At 43.2% G+C, this 23,974-nt stretch overlaps 1 protein-coding gene across 9 annotated transcripts in view; it reads right to left on the bottom strand.

Annotated features, from left to right (window-relative positions):
* ZNF236 (zinc finger protein 236) overlaps positions 1-23,974 on the bottom strand; it is a 105,630-nt gene that overhangs the window by 37,574 nt on the left and 44,082 nt on the right. For 7 of the 9 annotated variants that reach the window (XM_034642954.1, XM_011233021.3, XM_034642953.1 and 4 more), the window contains 9 exons: positions 23,386-23,589; positions 12,787-12,928; positions 11,908-12,168; positions 9,055-9,302; positions 7,956-8,057; positions 7,400-7,551; positions 5,934-6,037; positions 2,202-2,353; positions 436-645 (listed from right to left, as the gene is read on the bottom strand). In XM_034642954.1, coding sequence (XP_034498845.1) covers positions 436-645; positions 2,202-2,353; positions 5,934-6,037; positions 7,400-7,551; positions 7,956-8,057; positions 9,055-9,302; positions 11,908-12,168; positions 12,787-12,928; positions 23,386-23,589 — 1,575 coding nt within the window. The remainder of the gene's footprint in view (positions 1-435; positions 646-2,201; positions 2,354-5,933; positions 6,038-7,399; positions 7,552-7,955; positions 8,058-9,054; positions 9,303-11,907; positions 12,169-12,786; positions 12,929-23,385; positions 23,590-23,974) is intronic. The other 2 variants (XM_034642952.1, XM_011233022.3) reach the window with 2 other exon arrangements.

Raw genomic sequence — 23,974 nt, 5'->3', positions numbered from 1 at the left:
GGGGTGAAGCCCTCCCTAACCGCTGGCTCTTGCTGGCTCAGGGAGAGACCCGGACGGAAGGCACACGTCCATCCATAGGGAATTACGTAACAGAATACGACGGATTTCCACGGGGCCCCAGGAGCTGACGTCTGAGACAGACACCAGCAGAGGGAAAATCGAGGGGACCGCAAGCACCACGTACAACTCAAATCCCTGCTTGTCGAGAAATTAACGTCTCGACCTCCATGCGCATCTGCTCGGCTACGGTGGATGGTCTGGGGTGTGCTGACTGGGGAGATGGTTTCCTTCTCTGCCCTCTCTGAATCCTTTTCCAGAGAGAGCACGTGCTGCTGTCATAACCAGAAGATAAGCGAGACTTAAAGCTGCGTGTGCACTAATCTATCACTAGGCGAGCGTGTGGTTATTGACCCTCGAGTCGACGCTGGGCAGTACCTCCTTCCTCCTCCCCCGTTGCTGACACTGCAGAGGGGACAGCCTGGTGCCTCCTCATGTGCTTCTTGCAGTGCACTGTGGTCCGGAAGCCCTGCTCACAGAACGGACACTTGTAGGGCTTCGTGCTCATGTGCGTGGCCATGTGCCGGGTGAGGCTGCCGTTGGTGGTGAATGAAGTGCTGCAGACGCTGCAGCTGAACGCCTTTACTCCTGTGACAATGGAGACAAGGTCAAAAACTGTACCCCAGTCCCTTAAAATCGTAAGTAGTCGAAAGCAAACAAAGATACGTTCGAGAAGCCACAAAACTGAAGCCGGTTTATTTGCCCTGGCTTTATTTTAGGAACACTGAAATGGTCGTGGCATGTTTTACTACTAATTCACTAGTGGAATTAAACCCACAAGACCATTGCTCTAAACAAACGCCAAGTGCTCTCTGTCCCTCCGTCTTTGACATTTCAGCTGGCACCATGTTGTGGATTATGCCCTACAAAGGTTTTCTCAAATCCATCTTTTTTCACCATTCCCACAGCCAATGACGTGGGAACAGCCTACAACACCTGTGCACGGCTTTACTTCCAAATCAGGCCCGCCAGGAAAGCCCTCTCTGCTCTGGACTGAAGCCACAGAGGCCACCGTGGCTGAGTAAGCACTTCGTGGACCAGCCGCGGTTCCCGGTTCCAGTCGTACAGGCTCCTCTCTGCTACGGGGGGGCGCTGACTCCTTAGCGCGGCCTTCCGACCGGCCTTCTCTGGACCTGCCCTCCACCTGTCCTCCTGGCGCCTGCGACCACCAACTGTCACTAATCCCACAAAGCCTGCCCTTGTTCTGTTGGTATGTTCTTATTTCAAATAAAGCCTTACACAGAATACACTGATATTAAACAGATACATTAATATATGAAATAAACATACTGCATTTATTAAACAGATAAAAGCAACATATTTAAAATATATTTAACTGCAAATCATATATCTGATAGAGAATATATTAAAAACTCTTTAAACAACTCAACAATAAGATTGCAAAGAATCTAATTTAAAAACGACAGAGGACTAGAAGAGCCGCTTCCCAACGGGCACGTGAAAGGCAACTGCACGACCTTCACCGCTAGAGAAATGCAAATGAAGCCCGTGAGTAGACACCGGGGCACAGTCCTAGGGACGGTCACGGCAGAAGGACAAACAACGCCAAGTGTGGACCAGAGTGGGAAATGGGAACCCTCACCCTTCGCTGGTGGACAAGCAAAAACAGTGCAGCCACTTTGGAAAAGAGTATGATCGACTCAGAGGTTTAAACAGGTACCATATGACCAAGCCATTCCACTGTTAGAGAAATGGAAACTCGTCCACGTAAGCTGCATACACAGGTTCACAGCAGGATGATTTCTGGAGCCGCAGGAGGGAAACTCTCCAACGTCCAACAGTGGCTGAAGGAGGAAGGAAAGGGGGTCCGTCCACACAGTGGAGTACGGTTCAGCTCCACAAAGGAGTGGCGTGCTGCCTACAGTGTGGAAGGAGCCTGGACACGTGCGCAGAAAAGAAGCTGTGTCTGCATGTTTGTGTTTCGATGGCATGCCCACAACAGGCAAATCCAGAGACGGAAGGAGACCCCGGCTGCCGAGGACTGGGGGCACAGAGGGGAATGGGGAGTGAGTGCTCACAGCTACAGAGCGTGTTCTGGCCAGGACGGAGGTGGTACTGATGGCCGCAGCCCTCCATCAACACACTGGAAACCAGAAAGTCCCCTGAGTGAGGCAGACAGTCACCTGTGTGTGTCTTCTCGTGCGACTTGAGGACCCCGGAGGATACGAAGCCACGTCCACACAGCTTGCACTTGTAGGGCTTCTCCCCGGTGTGGGACCGCACGTGCTGCTTCAGGTGGCTAGACTTCTTGAAGCCTTTGCTGCAGTACTCACACCTAGAAACAGCACGGAGAGCAGACGCCACGTCAGTCCACGGCACGAACACAAGTGTGACGTCCGAGACCGAGGAAGAACAGCCTCCCCCGTGATCACTAAACACTCAGGCATAACTGTCACAGAAGCTAGCTGTGCTCTCCACCGTTGAAGAAATGATGAAACATCAGCAATAGTAACTTGTGAGACCAAATTCTGCTCAGGGTATCTGTGTGTCATAAACATATATTTTATTATTTCATTCTCAGTAAATCCTATGGCAATCCCCAGCAGGCACACTACCTGATTAATCAGAAACTAACAGGAGGGGCGCCTGGGTGGCACAGTCCTTAAGCGTCTGCCTTCGGCTCAGGGCGTGATCCCGGCATTATGGGATCGAGCCCCACATCAGGCTCCTCCGCTAGGAGCCTGCTTCTTCCTCTCCCACTCCCCCTGCTTGTGTTCCCTCTCTCGCTGGCTGTCTCTATCTCTGTCAAATAAATAAATAAAATCTTGAAAAAAAAAAGAAACTAACAGGAAAAGAATGTGTTACAGACTATTTTCTTTACGAAGTCGTACAGGACACTGTGAAAACTTCCACTGTCTCAGGGTCAGAATCGCTCCTGAGTCCAGACACTTGGAAATGCCAATTCATATACTCTTTAGGCTTATAAAATACTTTATAAAACAGATTTTCCTAGAGCTATTTTGAATAGTATGTAAATGTACAGTATAATATTCCCCTAAGTTACAAAATATATTAAAATTACTTCAAGGATGAAATAATTATGAACTATTTTAAAATTCTTATTCACATATTATTAAACACTAAAAAAAGGATTCAGAAATCTTTCCCATTTCCCAGTCTGAAGCTGTAGGAGGACGTTAGTCACATTCCAAACCCCCGTCTCTGGGACCAGGCACCCGCACAGAGGCAGCCAACGGTCCTCTGATGTCCACGCCCAACTGCAGACAGACAAACTGGAAACACACTTGGAAATCTCACTCCATGAAACGAGCTTGATTTAGGGGGGTACCCATGAAAAACAGAAAAGCAAACCAACAGCACTCATCAACTGATCTGAGAAAGAGATTGGTTCTGGTCCGCACGGCAGCAGGGCAAAACCATCCATCTGCAGAACTGAGTACCACTAAGCCGTCTGATGCTTGCTGAGAAGGCCCTCTAACTCACACCTGTGAGCTAAAGCCAACCAGCACCGCCCGGACAACACCGGCAGGCTGTGGGGAGATGGCCACCCTCAGAGGACAGTCTGAAGCAAGACAGTCCCCACCTGGCCCCAGCCAGCTCCCGCCCCAGGACCAGGCTCCATCCATGGAGACGGGGCCCTTCTCTACTTCCTCTCTCCTCGTGGACGATCCCCGCCCACTCTGCTGACCACACAGTTATTCTCCCCAAGTGTCCACCGACAACCTAGATCACAGAAGCCAACACTGAGGACGCACTCGCCCTCGGAGAGCCGCCACGCCGGAGGTACGCACAGCCTTTGGTCACTCCGTCACACCACGGGGGACACCCCCAGCTGCCAGGGGCAGGGTCCACAGAAGGAGCTCCTCTGCACCCGTGTATCCAGGAAGCACATCTCAGGGAGCTTGGCTAGTCTCTACTTTCATTATAATATTGGGGCAAAAGGTAAAAATGTAATGAAATTATAGGCTACAGGTTCCATGTTTCTTAATGTCTGGGGGGAGGATCCCTGACGTCCGTGAGAATCCTATGAAAGTGAGACACCATCTCCTCCATAAACAATACACACACACAGCCCTCCCTCGAGGCTGGTCCCTCCTCACCTTGCTCGCCGCTAAGTGGCATGCCAAGGGTGTGACCTTGGCGCCCCTTCCTTTTTTGATGGACATGCACCCCCACGGCTTTAAGGTTAGCCTCTACACTGACAGCTCCCAAATGTGTGATTCCAGCTGGACCTCTCCCCTTAATCCCAACCTGGTATAACGAACCAAATTGACACCTCTTCTCAAATACCAACCCTGATGATACAAAACCAAGTCTGTTGGCCTTAGCGCCAAAGCCTGCCCCCCAAGAAATCCCCCTTTCCAGGGACAGTAATTTCTAACTTCCAGTTGCTTGGGTCCCTTCCTCTCACACCTCCACCTGTTATAAATCCCCTAAAGGTGGGTCCTGCCTTCTGGCCACTCCCCAGGATGGCAGCACCTGCCTCTCCCATCAGCTGGCAGCGCCTGGCAGCCCCTTCTGCTTTCTCTTTCCCCACGGCCCATGTCAATATCCCATCTGCCGTGAGCCTCACTTACTCATTTTGCTCACCATCTCTTCCCACGAGCATACAAACTCCTGAGGACGGAGGGTTTTCTTCTGTTTTGCTCAATAATATAGCCCCAGTGGTTGGCATATCACGGGTTCTTAACAACTGTTGAATACATGAATGAACGATGCAAGCCTACAAGTCCACAGACACCCAAGCAGATGTCACAAAGGAATCATGAGAAGACTTTAGATTCATCTCACTTAAAAATACCAATGCTACATCCTAATTAAACGTTACCAAGTGAATATTCGCTGAACAGATGAAAGTGTGAATAAAATATGAGGCCAGTCTCAGAAATCCTGAAGCCCATCTGTGAGTATCTCCCTCAGAATCCATGGATCCCCCCCAAATTAGGAACCACTGCTCTAACACAGTTTTGTGTTTGCAAATTCATGACGATCACAGGATAATACACTTCCAAAGGTGGAAAAGCTTCTCTGCAAGAACACCAGTTCAACGTGCTGAGATCTCGCACAAAGAACAAGTCCTACGGAAATGCGAAAACGGAGTCACTCGGCCTCTCAGACACTATACGCTGAAGGGCACCAGCAAACTTAGCCATTTTCAAAAACCTCAGTTAGGACCACCCGTTTGAGGTAAGGCAGCTTGCCATTTTTAAAGAATAACTATAAAGTATTTTTTTTGTTAAATGGCTTTGGAAAAAATTATTAGACCTTCGAAAGTATTTTATGCAAATAATAAAACTATTAAAATATTATGAAGCTAAGACTATCTCAATAAACACAGTACTCATTTTGCTTTGTATGTGACACATACAGTCGTATTCAGTTTTGTAAAACTAAGTGTATCTTTTCCCTGTGAATGTGCACGTCGTAGTGTGAGTGGGCCAGGAGTCTGTGTCAGCAGCGCGCTCCACGAGTCCAGAGCAGCGCGGGCACGCTGAGGGCACGCAGTACGTACCACTGAACAGACAGGTGCATGAAGGACGCATGGTGGACTTAAAAACTGTCCTTGCAATCACGGTATACCTCAAGCCCACAAAGAACCCTGAACAACAGGCACACAGTAAATTTCAGTTATTCCTGAAAACATGGTAACAGGAAGCCACAACCAAGCAGGTTCCCCAACCTTGGTCCTGTCACGTTAGCTGTAGAAATCTTAGCAAGTGAACCTCTTTCGTCTCAGATCCTTTGATCATAATAAAGTGGGGATAATAGTGGACCCTGTTCACAGAGTTTCTGAGAGGCCAATCGCAAAGGCCCAGAAGGGGGAAGCACACGCTGGGCATAGTGGTCGGGCCAGCAGAGCCCCGCGGCATCGAGCTCTCTGTGCAGACAGCTACCTGTAGGAGCGCCGGCTCTGGTCCTCCCTGTCCTCCAGGAATTCGGGACGTTGAGTCTGCAGCTCCAGTTCCTCTTGGGACGACTCTTGGATCAAACGCGTTGTCTAAAATTTAGCAGAAGTATAAAGCAGACTACCTGAGTATCTATAAATAAATGCAGAACAACAAACAACTAAGGATAAGAAATTTATAAATGAAGATTCAAAGGAGAAACTCCAAGTAGCTCATTGTAAGCATTTGACTAGATTGATAATAAAAACCATTCATACCAATTTTATTCAATACTTACTTTCTATTAATTTGCTTTAAATACAAAATTTAGCCAAGCATGAAACTGATCTTTCCATACTTTTTACAATCTTAGAAAGAGATTATTCATCTGCTCTACTGTTACTGAGAGTGAACATGGTCCTACTACCCCGCCTGTCACCAAACCACAGGGAGAGAAAGCATGCTCCCCCCGCTGGGAGCAACAGCACGCCCTCAGGGAGCAGCCGTCAGCACCACACCTTCCTGACACAGGGACCGCAAGCCGGCTACCGCAGCAGGAACCGAGCAAAGACAGGCTCGAGGATTTCTGGCTACTGCAGAAAACACTGCTTGCCAGTGTTGACCTTCAGCACATGCACAACAGGCACAGGACTGAAGGGTGGCGAGCCCACCCGGGTGTGGCGACTGGCTCACCTGACCTCCGTGAGCAAAGCAGAGGGACCCCTAGTCCGCTCCAAGCATGTCGGGGGTGCAGCCGCACTCAGAGGACTCTGGCGCAAGGGGCGAGCGACCACGAAACGGCATGCTGCCTACCGCCCCGACCCCACCCAGATGCAGCATCTGAACTCCATGGCTTCTATGCTATGAAAAAGTGCTCCAAGGTTTTCACGGGAGGGGCCGGGCCTACCACTCGGAGAAGCTACGGACAGTGACCCTGTTCTTTCTCAACGGTGGCTTGTAAAGAAAGAAAACAACTGATTGGCCGATCATTTCTATCACTAGTGAAAACTTTCCCAAAATGGGAAAATCAAAACCAAAACTTAAACTTCTCCAACCACACCAAGTAGAAATTTTAAATGATGCATTTAAATATTTATTTTTAGTATGTCAGCATTCCTTATATTTTCGTTCTGAAGTGGAAGGTTCCACATTTAAGATTCCACCAATAAAAACATTCAGGTTGTGTCACTAAAGCCACAAACACCCTTCATATGTGATTACACAGCACTTTACTGACTTTCCTGACTTTTAGTCCAAAGGTAAAATCCCACATCATGGAATTGAAGTCTGTAGGTAAAATATAAGTGTTTGATGGGAAAAGACGTGCACGAGCATCTCGGCCTCACAGATGATGTGGTCATTGTGGCCACAAGAAGTGAGCACGCCCTCCCAGGAAGCTGAACGTGCACACATACAACGCAGAGGAAAACAGAATGTGCCCGCCACCGACACGAGCCCCTTCCGTGGACACTCACGACGTTCATCGCGTCAGAGCTGGGGACCTGCAGTAAGTTCTGCTGATGGAAGCTCGTGGACAGGGCCTGAGACTCCAGTGTGCTGGAGTCTTGTAGCTGCTGGACGGGTGCAAACGGGGGCTGCTGACTGTACGTGTCTGTCACGGTAAAGCCTGAAACAAATCAGAAAATGTGAGCTTGACTGCAGTCACACCAAAAAAAGGCCCCAAAAGTTGGTTTTACAAATGAAGATTTCTACCTTCGGAACTAGAATTAGGGTTAGATTTCGCCAGCTGGCTCTCAGAACGTCTGCTCACGGCCTTCCCGGCCGGGCTCACACACCAGCCGTCTACATGCGGCCACCCCACTGTCCTGACTTAAGGAGCTTTCCACACAACCCGAGCAGACCACGAATTGCACCGCACGCACACACACGCACACGTAATCCACATGGAAAGTTACCGGGTTTGAAATCATAAATTTCAGAAGGACCTTAAAACAAACATCTCAGGCTGTGGTAAAATTCACCCGACCAGGGTACCACCCCCGAAACGCCCGGGCAGGACCCAGCACTGACCCTGTGACAAGCCAGCCGGTTCGAAGGACTGCTGAGGAGGGGCCTGCTGTTCGAACTGGTCCATGGGCCCTTGGAGGGCGGGCGGCGGGGCCACGAACCTATCTGAGATAAAATACAGACGGACGGCGAGTTCATACATTTCAAAGACACTTACATCTACCAATGTGTCCAAAAGGATACTTACGTGAGTTTTCAAAACTTAGCCTCCTTATTTTGAAAAGACAGTAGGACGGCAATATACATATATATATATAATTACATGCATATATTAATTTATTAAATGTATATTATATATAAATTACATATTCATAAATATATAAACACATATATTTATATATGTAATATATATGTATATATTAACAGATATATAATTTGATATATAAATATGTGATATATATTATATGTATAATTTATATATATTTTTTTACCTATGGCATATAGTTAAGGCATTATCTTTATACTTCCAGAATATCACTTCAGAATTTTCCTAAGACTCAGACGTTCTCCTATAAGGAAATACCCTGAGTACAATGACATTCAAGGACCATTTAACACCTTTTCAGATGTGCATTGCTCCAGGCAACACAGAGGATAAAAAGCACAAACCCTGCTCATAGACTAAATGCGCTTGGGGCTTCCATACTGTAAGACCGTACACGGCCGGCAAACAGTCTGTCGGCCGGCCTGTCCTACCAGACACACATCAACCACGTCCCCAAGCTCCCTGGCTACAGCTGAGCTGACAGCTCTCTGTAGCGAGACTCCATCGATGAGGACGGCAAGGCTGGAGGGCTGCCGGCCAGAGACAAGGGCTCGCAGACCCGCACTGGAGCGCACCCCAGACTCCCGCTGCACAGTAACAACACTAGTGATCAGACACATGGAGACTCACTGAAAACAGAAGCTACTCTCGGCACAGGAGGTGCCGACGGTCCCATGTGTGTCATTCTCTAGCACAGCAAACTCTCTCTCAGGTGTACACACACGGCACAGACTGGGGTTCAAAGTCAGAGATGAGAGACACCCAGACAGGAGTAAGTGCACACGGCTGCAAAACTACGCGGACTGCTGTAAGAGTGAGAACTTGGGAGATATTTGCCTTCATCTGCTTCCAGAGGCTGATGCGTCAACTGCTGACCGAGTCCCGCGTCCTCCGTGCGCACGACCTGCTGTGGCTCCAGGTCCAGCATGGCCTCGGGGTTCGCGGGCCCCGCCGCCGCCTGCAGCTGCTCGCTCTCGATCTCCACCTGCATGTGCGTCGAGACGTGCATGCCCTGCTGGTCCACGGCGCTGTCGTCCAGCGAGGCGGCTTGCTGGTGCTGCTGGAGCTGCTGGGCAAGCTCGTATCTTCAAAACATCAACGACAATCCGCACAGTTAGGTGCTGTCAAAACCTACTCCCATGAAGTACTGCTGTGTGAGCCGCCAATCACTAGATAACACTTAAGAAAATTATTTCATTTTGAAGCCGGGGTGGCAATCCAGTTGAAATGAAATGCTACTAATTATTTATTCTAAAGGAAAATCATGTTCCTTTGACTTTAAGCGCTTTCACAGATGATAGGCACATGAAAGCAGCAAGGAGAGGAAGAAGGACAACACACGCCAAAGTATATAAAGTTTAAAAAGAAAAATAAAAGGATACCATATATTTCAAAGTAAAACTGTCCCAGTTCAAAATTAAAATTAAAACTCATTCTGCAATGAGTTATTTAGACAAAGAATTGAACAAAATAAGACAATGCCCTTACAGACCCATTTCAGTATTATGTGTACAGACTGGGGGCAGAGTCCTGTGACCTGCTGTCCCTCGCAGTCTGGGGCCAAAGACCCCTTATTTGACCAACGATCTATGTGTGACCGAACACAGAGTAGGAGGCATATGAGCGGCTGTTCCTGTTTCTGCAAGACCATGTTCATGTTAACATTGCTGTTATATAGGAAACATATCCAGTACATTCCAGCAGGGTCAACAATTTATCTTCGAAAGAGAAAAGTGAACAATGAATTCAGTGAATGAATCATAGAACTTAAAAAAAAAAGCAGCTCAAACAACTGCCGCCCAGTATGGGGGACGTGAACAGTCCGCTCCCCTCTCTAAGGTACCAGGGTCAGACACGAACACACGGCACCATGTGCCTGCCTAGAACTCCATTCTTAGTTCCAAACAAAGTCTCTCTTCTTCATTTTCTAATATCGAAAATAGCTGCCTCTCGACTACTTTCACTGAGGAAGGGGAAAATGTAAGAGAAGTAGCCAAGTATGAAAACGTGCATGGTGACACGTTCACGCACTACGACGGCGACTCAGCAGTGCCAGACGTTCACCCCGGGCTTCTCCACGACCCCCTGCTGGGGAGCAAGTGTGTCTTGCGTGGTAACTTTTTTCTCTACTTTTACTACTTTCTATACTTTTATCTTTTACACTTATTTTTAACCTAAGTGTATGGTATTTTAGGAGTCCCCAACACTTCAAACAAAGGGATGAAGCACGGGAGCTCCTCGCTGCCTGCAGGTGGGACCACAGTGTACACAATCTGGAGAAGGAGGACACCAGCCCTGCAACGTGACAGACCCACCAGTGCTTACGCTGTCAGCTCCATGTCACACGCTCACCACCTGTAATAAATGCGCCCTGCATCCCTCAGTATAAGCTGTGACAATCAGCGGCCAGTGTGACACTCCACCTAACAGAGGTGACCTGGCCCAAACCAGCTCACCCACTTCCCAGAAATTCTACTCCTGGCTGTCACGTCCACGACAAGGCCTGCGGCGTGGACCCCCATACCACCACAGCGAGTGCACGGACTTAAGACAGCCTGAATTCCTGACAAAGAAAAAGTCTTTTTCGCGTGTCACGGGCCAGGTCCTGTCCAGGCTCTACCCTCTTAGCACATATGGCTCTCAGGCAGCCCGTATGGCAATCAGGGAGCACAGGACCCCGAACATCTAGGCACCACTATTTCCCCAGTTCAAATGCATGTGAAGCCCATCATTTCCTCCATAAAATGCAGGAAGGTACAAACTGGATATAAAATTGGAAGAGTCCCCCACACTGACACCACGTGGCAACATCATATTCCAGCAGTTAAACTTCTCAGCTAAGTAATCAACTGAGCCACATCAAGGAAGACAATTCTTCGGTGTCCTAAGTGCTTAGGCATCCGTGTGCTTGGGCATCCAGACGGATAAAACCACACACCCGTTTCTCATAATTAGCTGCTTCTCCCATTTGGGGTTTGGCTTTGTTGGTAACATCAGGCAGAGATATCTGGGTTAAAGTACTGCCTGAAAGTAAATATTCACCTAGTGACTCTTACTTTCAAAGTCTCCCAGGATGTGGTCGCCTCATCCAGGGGTTCCGTTAAAACACAGACTACTGTGGCTTCCCAGAAACACCCAGGAATGAGTTCCAGATACAGCCAGCAATGCATTCTGCAAGGGCTTCTTGGCTCACCTCCATTAAGAGATGAGATAGCCCTCTAATCAAATAAAAATGTAAGTTAGCTTTAACGATGGATTTATGCGATCACTAAAACATACGTTCTTTTTAAGTCAACGACACGGAATAATGACCATCCAGACACACTGATGATATGCCGAGAAATCACAGGGTTGGTTGACTAAGATTTTCCTTTTTACACTCTTCATGACCCAATAATAATATCAGCCATAGTTTAGCATTACGGCTACTACAGACTTCTGTAAGAGAGTTTACAGAGCAGGTAGCCCGGTACAGACTACATCGCTATTACACTAAAAATAAAAGCGTTAACGTTTTAGTCTGTGGCTCTTAACAGATCCTTATACGATGACATAAAAGTTTCTTCAGCCCATACACCTCAAACTAGACGTAATACTATAGGAATCAAAGACAATTATTTCTTAACAACACTCTCCACCACTATCTGGGAATTACAGATTACTAAAAAGTGACCACAGAATTATACCTACCTATGGGTTTTCATGTGCTTTTTGCAATTTAGTGAGGTCTTAAATGTTTTCTGGCAATAGGGACACATATAGGGACGAAGGTCATTATGGATACCCATATGTCGCCGTAAGCTCCCACCAGTAGTGAAAGCTCCGTTACATATCAGACACTTGAAAGATTTTAGTCCAGTGTGCGTTCGGACGTGTGCTTTGAGCACTCCTGCAGAAACAAAGCCTCTTCCACACTGAGAACATTTAAAAGGCTTTTCACCTGTATGTGATCTAAAAAGAATAAAAATTTTCATGAATAAGCTTCTTACAACTTTATAATGCTTTATACTCTAGAGTGCACTCGTATGTTCTTTCACTTGAGCACCACTTTTTAAAGCTAAGCCGTGAGAAAGCCAAGATTCAGAGAGCTCGAGCGACTTGCCCGAGGCCACCCAGCTGGCACACAGCAGAGACAACGCTGTCTCGAGAGCCTGCCCCTACGTTCTAAACGTTTTCATGACATTTCACCATCTCTCAGGACTGAGCTTCTGCTTTCTTTTCACTGTTGCTAGCACCAAGCATTAATCTAAATGCTGATCAACACGCCTGAAAACTGCTCAAGTACGGAACTGTAACGCGACAGACCAAGTACTTGTTTGACGCGTCCTAGAAATTGCAAATGCTGAAATCTAAGAGGAATGCCAATAAAACTCAGGAACAATTTCTGGGCAAAATGTTTTGGTCGACACACTAAAGAATGAAGGTATCAGTCACCAATAAATATTCTGGGGTCAAGTGCGACATTTTAAATACCCAAAGCTGACACTACTCTCCTTACTACTCCACGTCACCAGCTCACTAAATCACTGCATTTCCTCTACATTTCCATTTCCGAATCTGTTACCTTACCTGATGTGTTGTTTAAGGTGGCAAGATTTTTTATATGCACGATGACAGTAAAAACACTTGTACGGTCTATCTGCTTCGTTTACAAAATTATTATTAAAATAACTTTGAAAAAACTGGTTTCTTGGAATGGGCTGGATAAGACCTACAAACCAAAAGAAAATCAGGAATAATTCACTGTTAATACTACTAAAAAAGTTAAATGTCAAATAGCATCTGCTTTCCCCCGAAGATGAAAATTTTGAGGAGTTAAAAGTATAGATTCCAGTGTTGCTGCTATATGCTATCTTAATCGTGTTAGAAAAAAAGCCCATTGGGAAACACAAAGTTAATGTAAGACAGATATTTTCTAACATAAGGACTATCTGTACATTGCAGTCACTTCCTTTGGTTCTAGAGTCAATTTTTAATGGATTCCTACATTTGCTGGCACGGAATCTAAACTATATCCAAAATGTAGGTTAATCAGGACACTAAATCCCTTATTTGTTCAGTATAAAGACTCCACCCTAAGTACTCTAATAAACTCAAAACACAAATGATTCTATCATGATCTTTTGTTCTAAGAACAAGTCAGCATTTTCATAGAAATTTTATTAAAGGGTTATCTGTGAATAGCAAAACTGCTAACTTCAGTATTTCAGGTTTGACATACTTTCAATAAAGGCAGAATCCCCTTAGATTGACTATGTAATAATATGTCTTGATCAAGCTCTTGAGTTAAATATGAGATTCAGGACAAACATACACCTGAGCCTTTTGAATTACTTCACATTCACCTGGCACATGAAGAGGAAGACTTCCGCTGTCAGTTCCCCCTGGGCGGCTGCTCCTTCCCCCAGGACAGCACAGCTGCCCGCCAGGATCTGGGCCCAGACCCCAACCTCCCTGCTCGTTTCACTGTGCCAGTCACTTCCGTGTGAGGATTCTCGGCAGGTACCTCTCAACACGCTGCGGTCCCAGCTTCCCCTGACACCCAGACTACGGCTCGACTCTTTGCCCTAAAACCTACTTCCCCCTCCCAACTCTCCTTGTCGTACACGAGAAACACCCCTCCTCCCAGTCATACGGGGCCGGGTCTTCCACTACTGAAAACTCCCTTCTCTGTCTTGTTAAGTCATTGGCCAGTCCTGGCAATCCTACTTCTCCAGTGCCTTGTGAACCTGTTTCCCCGTTTCTATTCAGCTGCCACGAATCTCAAACAACGGAGAAAATGATGACAAAGCCAGGGGGAACTCAGTAGCTCGTCACTCCTACATCAGATTGCGTCAGAAGCCCATTTACTTTTCAAAGGGAGCTCAGAACCCTCCTTGTGGTCTGTGTTCAACCACAGCACAAACCCTCACACTGCGTTTTCACAAGCGGAGCCGAATCAGGGCCATTCAGAGACTTCCTCTCTCCACAGCTCCAGCGCTGTTCTACGCTCCCCGGCTTTTTCCTAGCAACTCCGCTCCCATTCAAAACAAACGGCTTGAGTCGCCTTTCCTGGGACCCTCCTACTGATTCTGATGGAGACCAACACCGTGACGATGCTAGCCTCCAAAGACTTTGTTCCTAAAGTGAGCAATGTGCTCACATGCCTTCAGTGGCTTCCTGTCAAGGACTCCATTACTGCGACCGCTCAGCTTGGCATTCCAACACTGGCTAGCCTCCATCTCCACCTACCACCCACCCTTCATCTTGTCCCTCTAGATCCCTATGCTCTCGTTATTTTCTGAGCAAACCCAGCACTTGTCACTGTTCCTTCTCCCAACTCTTCTCCCCACTGCACTGGCTATAGCTTGAATACGGGACCTGTCCCAGGGACACAGCCTTGAGCCCATGACACCTGCCAAGGAGGACAGGTAATATGACACCATAAATTAGGTGAACAGAACAGAAAGCACATGTGAATATTCTCCAAAAAGGTAAGTGAGAAGAGGAACTTTGCAGGTCACGACTAAGCTTAGGAATCCGTGACATTCAAATGCTTACACAGCAAGTCTCTTGGGGAAAGCATAATAGCAAATCTCAGGCACAATTATTTGGGATTTTATGCAAACAGACTCAATAACTATTAGCATAAAAGTACCACTTCATTAAAATCATAAACTCCAAATAAATAGTATCTGATAATCCATTTTCTTATTCCTTGTTGAACTTAATAGAATGGTTTTTCTTTTAAAGATTTATTTATTTATTTATTTTAGAGAGAGCAAGCGAGAGAGCGGGAGGGGCAGAGGAAGGGAGAGAATTTCAAGCAGACTCCACAAAGCGTGGAGTTGGATGCCGGAATCTGACCAAGAGCCCTCACACTGGCTGTCTGCACAGGGCCTCCCAGCTCCCGGCCCTTCTGCACGACAGGCCTCGTCTACACGGGCTCCCCGCTCCAGCCACCTACCTCTGCAGCAACCTCCAAGCATATAAGTCTTTCTCCTGTGGCTTCTGGAACCTACGTTCTCCATCATAAACAACTTCACAGAATGTCTAGTTCATCATTTCTTTTCTATAACAGTGGGTCTACGGTCAACAGCCAGTCCCTTGAAGCTGGCACTCTGACTTCTAGTGACTGCTTCTGCTCTGAGTTGAGGAGCCCTAGCCTTGCGCTCTGGGCTGGCTTGGGTCTCTCAATCTGCCCATCCTGCCTGCAGCTCCATGAGCCAGGGCCCTGTTTCCAACTCTCATGCAGCCTACAAATGCCCCTTCTCAAATAATTAGGAAGCACATAAAAAGAAAAACAGAAGAACCTGCTCTCAGAGATAATCATATCAACAGTTGTGTATATTCTAACAAGAGTGTGTTATAGACAAACACAAGTGGGCTCAAGCATGCGCCCTGTCGTGCTTATACGTCATATATATACATTTACTGTCTTTCCAAGTCAGTTACATGGGACATCATCTTCATTATCCTTCTGATGTCTGTAAGGCATCCCACTGGACCAATGTATCCCGTTCACTTTACAGAGTTCTGAGGAATATTTCTAGCGCTTCTAACTGTATAGACTTCCACAATGTTTCAACAATCGAGTCTACACAACTGCTTGCCTCAGTGATTTCCCCCCTAGCCACGGAATTATAAGCTTTAGGGTGGTGTCCAGGCGTATATGCTTAGAAACAGATCCCTAGATGATTCTGAGTCCTTTACAAGTAGGTGTCGGGGGGCAGAGATCCCCTACGTTGAGCTACTAAGGCAGTAAAATAATAGACCTCATTTTTCAGATGTTTTTTCACTTCTAGTAATTTTACGAACACAAAGTTCTGTTACACAGGCTAATTACAAGGTCTCAATCTTTGAAGAAAAAAAATAAAGGGTGAACCAAACATACATAAATGTCCTACGGTCTTAGTGATAATATGTCATTTCTACTAGACATGCAAATATGTCTATGTCATATATAGATACATATATCAGTCCATATATATAAATATATACATGTATTATTTTAAGGAAACTACTAATCTCAAAGAAAGGCATGAATAAATTCTAGTTGATTAATTTTGTGTCTCAAAAACAAACTGGAAATGTCCTTAAAACTTCCTAAAATTCCGGGGCAACTGGGTGGCTCAGTTGGTTAATTCTGACTCCTGGTTTTGGCTCAGGTCAATTATCTCGGGGTTCTGAGATCAAGCCCTGCATCGGGCTCTGCACTTAGCATGGAATCTGCTTGAGATTTTCTCTCCCCCCCACCGCCCCCCCCCTTGCTCTCTAAATAAATAAATAAAATCTTGAAAAAAACCTTCTAAATTCCTTCTATGATAACAGAGGAGAAAGCTTTATCTTGTTACAGTGTTTGGGGAAAATATATTTAAGTCTTAGAAGAGCTTTCACATATTGTAATAGTAAGAAAATGCAAATACAACAAAATAAACTGATGACAAACATTTACACACATTATGTACCGTACATAACATAGAAAATAAATTTAATATATGAAGTTAGACAAATGTGTTAAAAAAGATAAATGCTCTAATATCGATATAATTAAAATATGAATATAAACTTGGAAGATCAATCATTACAGCCCTGAGGTTTAAAATAATAGATAACCAAAGCCTGGCTCACTTTCAGAGAAAAGATATTTCAAGCATCTATGCTACACAAAATGAAGCAATGGTGATACTACACGAACACACACAGACAGTCATGTATATATGTATCAATCTGTGATCTGAAAACTGAGAAGCAACTACACATGGGAATCTCTTTTCCTTCTGTCTTGTCCCCCCAGTTTTACTGAGAAATAACCGGCACACACGACTGCAGAAGTTTAAGAGGTACAGCAGAATGGGCTGATTTACATCCACTGACACGGTTGCCACAGCAGACTCCGCTGACACCCGTCCTCCCGTAAAGATACAATTAAAGGAAAAGAAAGAAGAAAAAAAGAAAAAACATTCTCCTTGTGACGAGAACTCTCAGGGCTGACTCTTCACAGTTCTCCTGGACATCACACAGCTGAGTCGCCGTGGAGCACATCCTATCCCTAATGCTTATTTATCTTACAACAGGAAGTTTGTACCTTCGGACCCCCTTCCTCCAATCTCCCTCCCCTTCCTCCCTCCTTCTCCCCTCTTCTGGTGACCACAAATTTGAGCTCTTGTTCTATGAGTTTCTTTTTTTCTTCTTTTTCGATTCCACATAGAAGTGAGATCATACAGTATTTGTCTTTCTGCCTGACTTGTTACACTTAGCAAAATGCTTTCAAGGTCCATCCAGGTTGCTGCAAATGGTAGGATTTCCTCATTTTTTATGGATGAATAATATTCCAAAATTTCTTTACCCACTCATCCACTGATACACACTTAGGTTGTTTTCATCCCATGGCTACTGTAAACAATTCTGCTATGAATATAGGGGTGTGGTTATCTTACTGAGTTAGTGTTTTCATTTCCTTTGGATATATCCCACAAGTGGAATTGCTGGATCACATGGTAGTTCTAGTTTTAATTTTTTGAGGAGCCTCTACATTATTTTCCAATGCAGTTATACCTACTAACAATCCCACCGATGGTGCACAAGATTTGCCTTTTCTCCACACGCACGTCAACATGCATCATCTCTTGTCTTTTTGGTAATGGCATTCCAATAGCTGTGAGGTGCCATCTCACCGTGGTTCTAATTTGCATTCCCTACTGACCAGAGATGTTGAGCATCTTTTCATATACCCGTCAGCCTTTTGACAATCTTCTTTGAAGAAAAGTCTATTCAGGTAGTTTACCCAGTTTTAAATTCTTTTAAATTTATTTATTTATTGGTTTTGGGTGGTTATTTTTTTTTTTCTTTTTTGCCATTGAGTTGTAGGAGTCCTTTATGTATTTTGGATATTAACACTTTATCAGATACATTGATTGCAAATGTTTTTTCCCATTCCCTAGGCTGTCTTTCCACTTTATTGATGGTTTCTGTTGCTGTGCGCAAACTTTTTAGTTTGATGTAGTCCCACTTATTTTTTTATTTTGTTGCTTGTGCTTTAGGTGTCATATCCAAAAGATAATTAACAAGACCCATGTCAAGGAGCTTTGTTCCCATGTTTTCTTCTGGAACTTTTCTCCTTTGAGTGTTCTTGGCTCCCTTGTCAAATATTAGTTAACCATATATGCTTGGGTTTATGTCTGGGCTCTCAATTTTATTCCATTGTTCTCTTTGTTTTTACACCAGGAACACACTGCATCAATGATGACAGCTTTACAGTACAGCTTGAAATCAGGAAGCGTGACGACTCCTGCTTTGTTCTTCTTTCTCATGATTTCCATGGCTATTCAGATTCTTTACGGTTCCATATCAATTTTAGGAGTGATTTTTCTACTTCTGTAAAAAACACCATTGGAATCTTGATAGGATTGCACTGAATCCATAGACGGCTTTGACAGTATTGACATCTTAACAATGTTAATTCTTCCAGTCCATGAACATGGGATACCTTTCCATTTATTTGCATCTTCTTCAACTTTTTTCATCAGTGTCTTTTAGTTTTCAGGTACAGATTTTTTACCTCCTTGGTTAAATTTATTCCTAAATATTTTACTGTTTTAGATGCTACTACTCTAGTTAGGACTTCCAGCATTATGTTGAATAGGAGTGGTGAGAATGGGCACCCTTGTCTTGTTTTGATCTTAGAGGAAATGCCTTTACCCTTTCACCATCGAGTATATTGTTAGCAGTAGTCTTGTCATAGATGGCCTTTATTATGTTGAGATATATTCCTTCTTTGCCTAATTTGTTAACATTTTTTATCATGATTGGATGTCGAATTTTGTCAGATGCTTCCTCTGCATCTATTGGGATCATATGATTTTCTTCTTTCATTCTGTTAATGTAACATATCACATTGATTGATTTGCATATGCTGAACCGTCCTTGCATCCCTGTGATAAATTCCTACCTAATCATGGTGAATGATCCCTTTAATGTGCTGCTGAATTTGGTTAAGCAGTATTTTATAGAGAATTTTTGCATTTATGTTCATCAGGGATATTGGCCTGTAGTTTCCTGTTCTAGTAGTGTCCTTTTCTGGTTTTGGTATGATGATAATGCTGGCCTGGTAAAATGGGTTTGGCAATGTTCCTTCCTCCTTGAATTTTTTGGAAGTGCTTGAGAAAGGCTGATGTTAATTCTTCTTTAATGTTTGGTAAAATTCACTAGTGAATCCAGCTTGTCCTGGGCTTTTCTATGTTGGAAGACTTTTGATTATTATGAATTTGCTAAGACTTTTTTTTGTAGCCTAACATATGGTCTAATCTAGAAAATGTCTGATGTGGGCTTGAGAAGAATATGTATTCTGCTATTGTTAGTCAGAATGTTCTGTATACGCCTGTTAGGTCTCTTTGGTTCATAGTATTATTCAAGTCTGCTGCTGTTTCCTTATTGATTCTCCATCTGAACAATCTGTTCATTGTTGAGAGTGGAGGATTAGAGTCCTCAATGATTACTGTGTTACTGTTTATTTCTCCTTTTAGTTGATAGTTTCTGCTTTATATATTGAGGTACTCCCATGTTGGGTGCACAAATATTTACCATTGTTTTATCTTCTTGATGTACTGACCCCTTTATCGTTACGTAACGACCTCTTTGTCTTTTTTTTTTACCATTTCTACTTTAAAGTCTATTTTGTCTAAAAAAATAATAAATAATAAATACATAAAGTCTATTTTGTCTGATACAAGTATAAGTACCCCTGTCTTTTTTGGTTACCATCTGCTTCAAATGCCTTTTTCTATCCCTTCACTCTCAGACTATGTGTATCTTTTCAAAGCTAACATGAGCCTCTTACAGGCAGCATATCACTGAGTCTTGTTTTGCTATACACTCAGCAATTCTATGTCCTTTAATTTGAGCATTTAATCCATTCACATTTAAAGTAATTATTGATAGGTAAGAATTTACTAATGCCGTTTTATTGTTTTCTGGATCCAATGTTCCTTGTCTCTTATTCTGCTGTCTTTTTTGTGCTTTGATGCCTTTTGGTATCAGTATGTTTTAATTTCTTTATCATGCTCCTTTGTGTAATTACTATAGGATTTTTCCTTGTGGTTACCATGAGGCTTACAAAGACTACCTTAAACTTATAACACCTTATTTTAAATGGATAATAACTTCAATAGAATTCATAAATTTTACACTTTTACTTCTCCTCCCTCTCACATTTTAGGTTATGCTGTTACAATTTATATGTTTTTTATACTATGTAACAACAGATTACTGTAGTTATAGTTATTTTTACTATCGCCTCTTTTTTTAAACTTTTAAATGAGAATTGTTAGTCAAGTGAACCACTGTTACCATATTGCAGAATCTAACTATGACTGCATATTTACCATTACCAATGAGATTTATGTTATTTTTTTATGTTTTTATGGTGTTAATTATTGCTCTTTTACTTCCACTCAAAGAAATCCTTTAGTATTTCTTATAAGAAGATCCAGTGATATTAAACTCTCTCAGCTTTTTATGATGGTAATCATGAACTTCCTCTGAATATTATGATCAGCTTGACTCCAATACCTCCCCAGTCTGCACATACCTGTATTTAAAATTTAGCTCTTGAATTAGAAGAAAAAACATTTAGAGTATAAGACACAACGTCTAGTGAAATACAATCCCTAACATGCAATAAATTTCACAATATTCGGGTTCAGTAAAAACTGCTGCTGCTTCATACCAAGACACAATGACTACTTGAAAATCACGGCGTGCTCTTCCACACTTCTGTGCCTGGGCATGCAACGGTAATGGGTGTGCAGAGGAAGTGAATTTTACTGAACACAACTCTGGTCTAGAAGTCAGAAGATCCAAATTCTAGTTCTACCATGAGTACAAACTGGTTGTATATGCTAAAAGCAACATTGTAACTCTTTCTAGAGCTTAGTATTTTCATCTGTACAAATGAGGAATACAGAGAGGTTTTGGAATGACTATTTTTAAGTTCCTATACAGCTCTAAAAGTTTTCATGACCATATGGTACGATACCACCAACAGCGCTTCCTTCATATGCAGACTAAATGATTTGGTACAGTCATTTTAATGCCTTCTAATACTTTCCTAAGTGACAGTCTAAGTCTAAATGACATATTGTGTTTTAAGTAACCAGGCTGAACTAGAACAGCTCATCTCCCAATGAAGTCAAATAACTGTAACTAATCTATGCTAAAACTCTGTCACGTTTTTATCAAAATCTGTCCCCCAAAGGTTATTAAAGTCTCGACTTTTCTAGAGAGCCCCAAGGATCTCAGAGTCTGAAAGTAGAGACAGACACAAATATAAACTTAATAATAATGAAGTTAAGCATGAAAATAAATATTTACAATATTTTACATTTTACAATGTGAAGCCACTCTATGAATCATTTCCCTCGTGTATCTCATTCAGCCCAGACCAAAGGAGAATTCTGCTTCCACTAATTAGTCCAAGTTTTGATTCACAAGCATCTATGAAACCAACAAGTAAAATGTACCCTATTTAACCTTAGAAAACGTCTGGAGTATTAGGACTGTAGTTTAACTCATCTAAGGGTTTACAAACTTCAAGTCAAGAAACCCACAGGTATTTAATTTGATTAATGGCAACCTGAAAAAACTGGTAACTTGAAGGTAACTCTCAAGCATTAAGGATAATTCTGGGGCCACTAAATAAATGTCGAATTTGCCCTGACTTTAAGGGATTTTTCTGCATTTCAGGTATAGCACAAACCACTGAGAACCTACACATCATAGTAAAGATTAAACACACATGAAGTAAAACTGGTCTGTTGCTTTGCTTTGTGAGCTACCAAAAGCGGACAAGGACATCACAGTATTCTAACCTCCCATGCGAGCTTAGATGAGTTTCTAGGCTTTGAACTACTAATACCCTAAGAATCATAGCTCCTCGGAAGCCTAGAACTCAGACATAAAATCATCAGAGAACAATACTTTGGGGAGGATGACTCCAACTTGTCTGTTTTGGAGTTTTCCACTTTTTCTACAAATCAATTATGATAAGTACATTATTCTAGAAAAGGTCTGTTTTGTCTAAATTTTCAAATGTGTCAGCTGTTTGAACTGTAGCTAACACATTTAGTTACGTTCTATTATGCTTTCACTAAACTAGAATCAAAGACTGTGTCCTGTACAATATCTACTTCTGAAAATTTCAAGTTTTTCTATATCCTAGGACCTGATCAACTTTCTATTTCATGTATATTTAAAAAGAGCATGTATTAGAGAGTAAAAGATTCTAAAAAGCTATAAAATATCCCTTTTTACATGTGTACTTAAATTCTCTTTAGTTTCACTCTTTAGTTAAATCGATCTAATTGAGGATCTTTCACTATACTTCAGAATTCGAATATTTCTCTTTACTTCTAATTGTTCTTGGTTTATATATTTGATGCTATGCTCCTAAATAAAGATCCATAATTGTCGATCATCTTATTAGCAGAGTATAAGTAATTTAATCTAAAGTATCCCCTTTATACAACATTTAACCTTTGTTTATATTCAGTTGTACATGGTATTAATTTTGTTCATAGACTGGATTATCTTGCCTAAGACAAAATGAAATACAGGAACTGCACAAAAGTAAAAGTTTTAGCACAGAATTTAATGAAGTTTCTTTAATTTTGTTTAGCACTTACAAAAATCATTTTTCCGAAGATTCTCATAAGCCATGTTTTCTTTTTAGTTAGTTAACAAAATCATACTTTACTTTGATCATAATAACACTGAGCCTAAAAAAAAAACCTTAAAAGCTGGCAATTTTTCTTTTCAGTCCAAAGATTAAAGCAGCCATACAATAATCTTTACATACTACGTAGGGATCTTAATATAAAAATAACAAAAGGCACTGCGTATCACACATAGAGAACACTTGTCCACTTTGTTAGTTCCACTGAGGCAGGAATCTTTCTTCAGTGAGAACTTACATACTAACACCTTCACTTGTACACGTCATTTCTTCCTTAACCAAGAACACAATCTGAGCAGTAGTTCAGACAGAGCTAGGATCTTCATTTTGATTGTGGAACATACTAGGCCATAAAGCAAAAATGCCGAACAAAAACTTCATCAACACCATGCTTGAAAGCATGTAGCCCGAGATATTTATGTAATCCTCACACAGCACAAAGGGGAAGAGCACCTTACCTACGTCAGTTATGAGAATCGGCTCTTGAAGAGGAATATCGGGGACCGGAGCGCTGGCCTTGCCGACTCGCACCTTTGCAGGTTTGCGCTGCTGCCTTATCTTTCTTAGCTCCGTGTGCTTAAAGTGAGAAGCAATGTGAGTCTTCCTATGGCCTGAGGTGCGAAACTTTTTGTCACAGTGAGGACAAGCAAAAGGTCTGACCCCTGATAAAAATAAAAGTACACTGTAGAATTACTTCAAGAAAATACATCTCAACAACTAATGCCAACATAAAATTCTAGTATGTTAATACTGATTTAACAGTCATCGCTTCAGGCTTGTAATTTCAGGGATATTATAAATTAGAGTTATTTTCCTTTGCGTACAGTGCATATTCAGACGTACTAAGAGCATTTTAAGTAAAAAAGAACATTTGTTAACTCCGCATTGTAAAATATTTAAACCTTAGGATATTCGAATATTCAGTCTTCGAGAATACTAGAGTGCGTGAGACTGCGCTCTCTCACATCACCATCTGTAAACTGGGATAACGGCGCCTGCCCCCAGGCTGACTGCAGGGCCCAAACACGCTGGGGTCAAAGCAGCACT

The sequence above is a fragment of the Ailuropoda melanoleuca genome, chromosome 14 (genome assembly GCF_002007445.2).
Source record: "Ailuropoda melanoleuca isolate Jingjing chromosome 14, ASM200744v2, whole genome shotgun sequence".
NCBI lineage: Eukaryota > Metazoa > Chordata > Mammalia > Carnivora > Ursidae > Ailuropoda > Ailuropoda melanoleuca.
The sequence above is the reverse complement of the archived record's forward strand: the minus strand, read 5'-3'. Positions and strand labels throughout refer to the sequence as shown.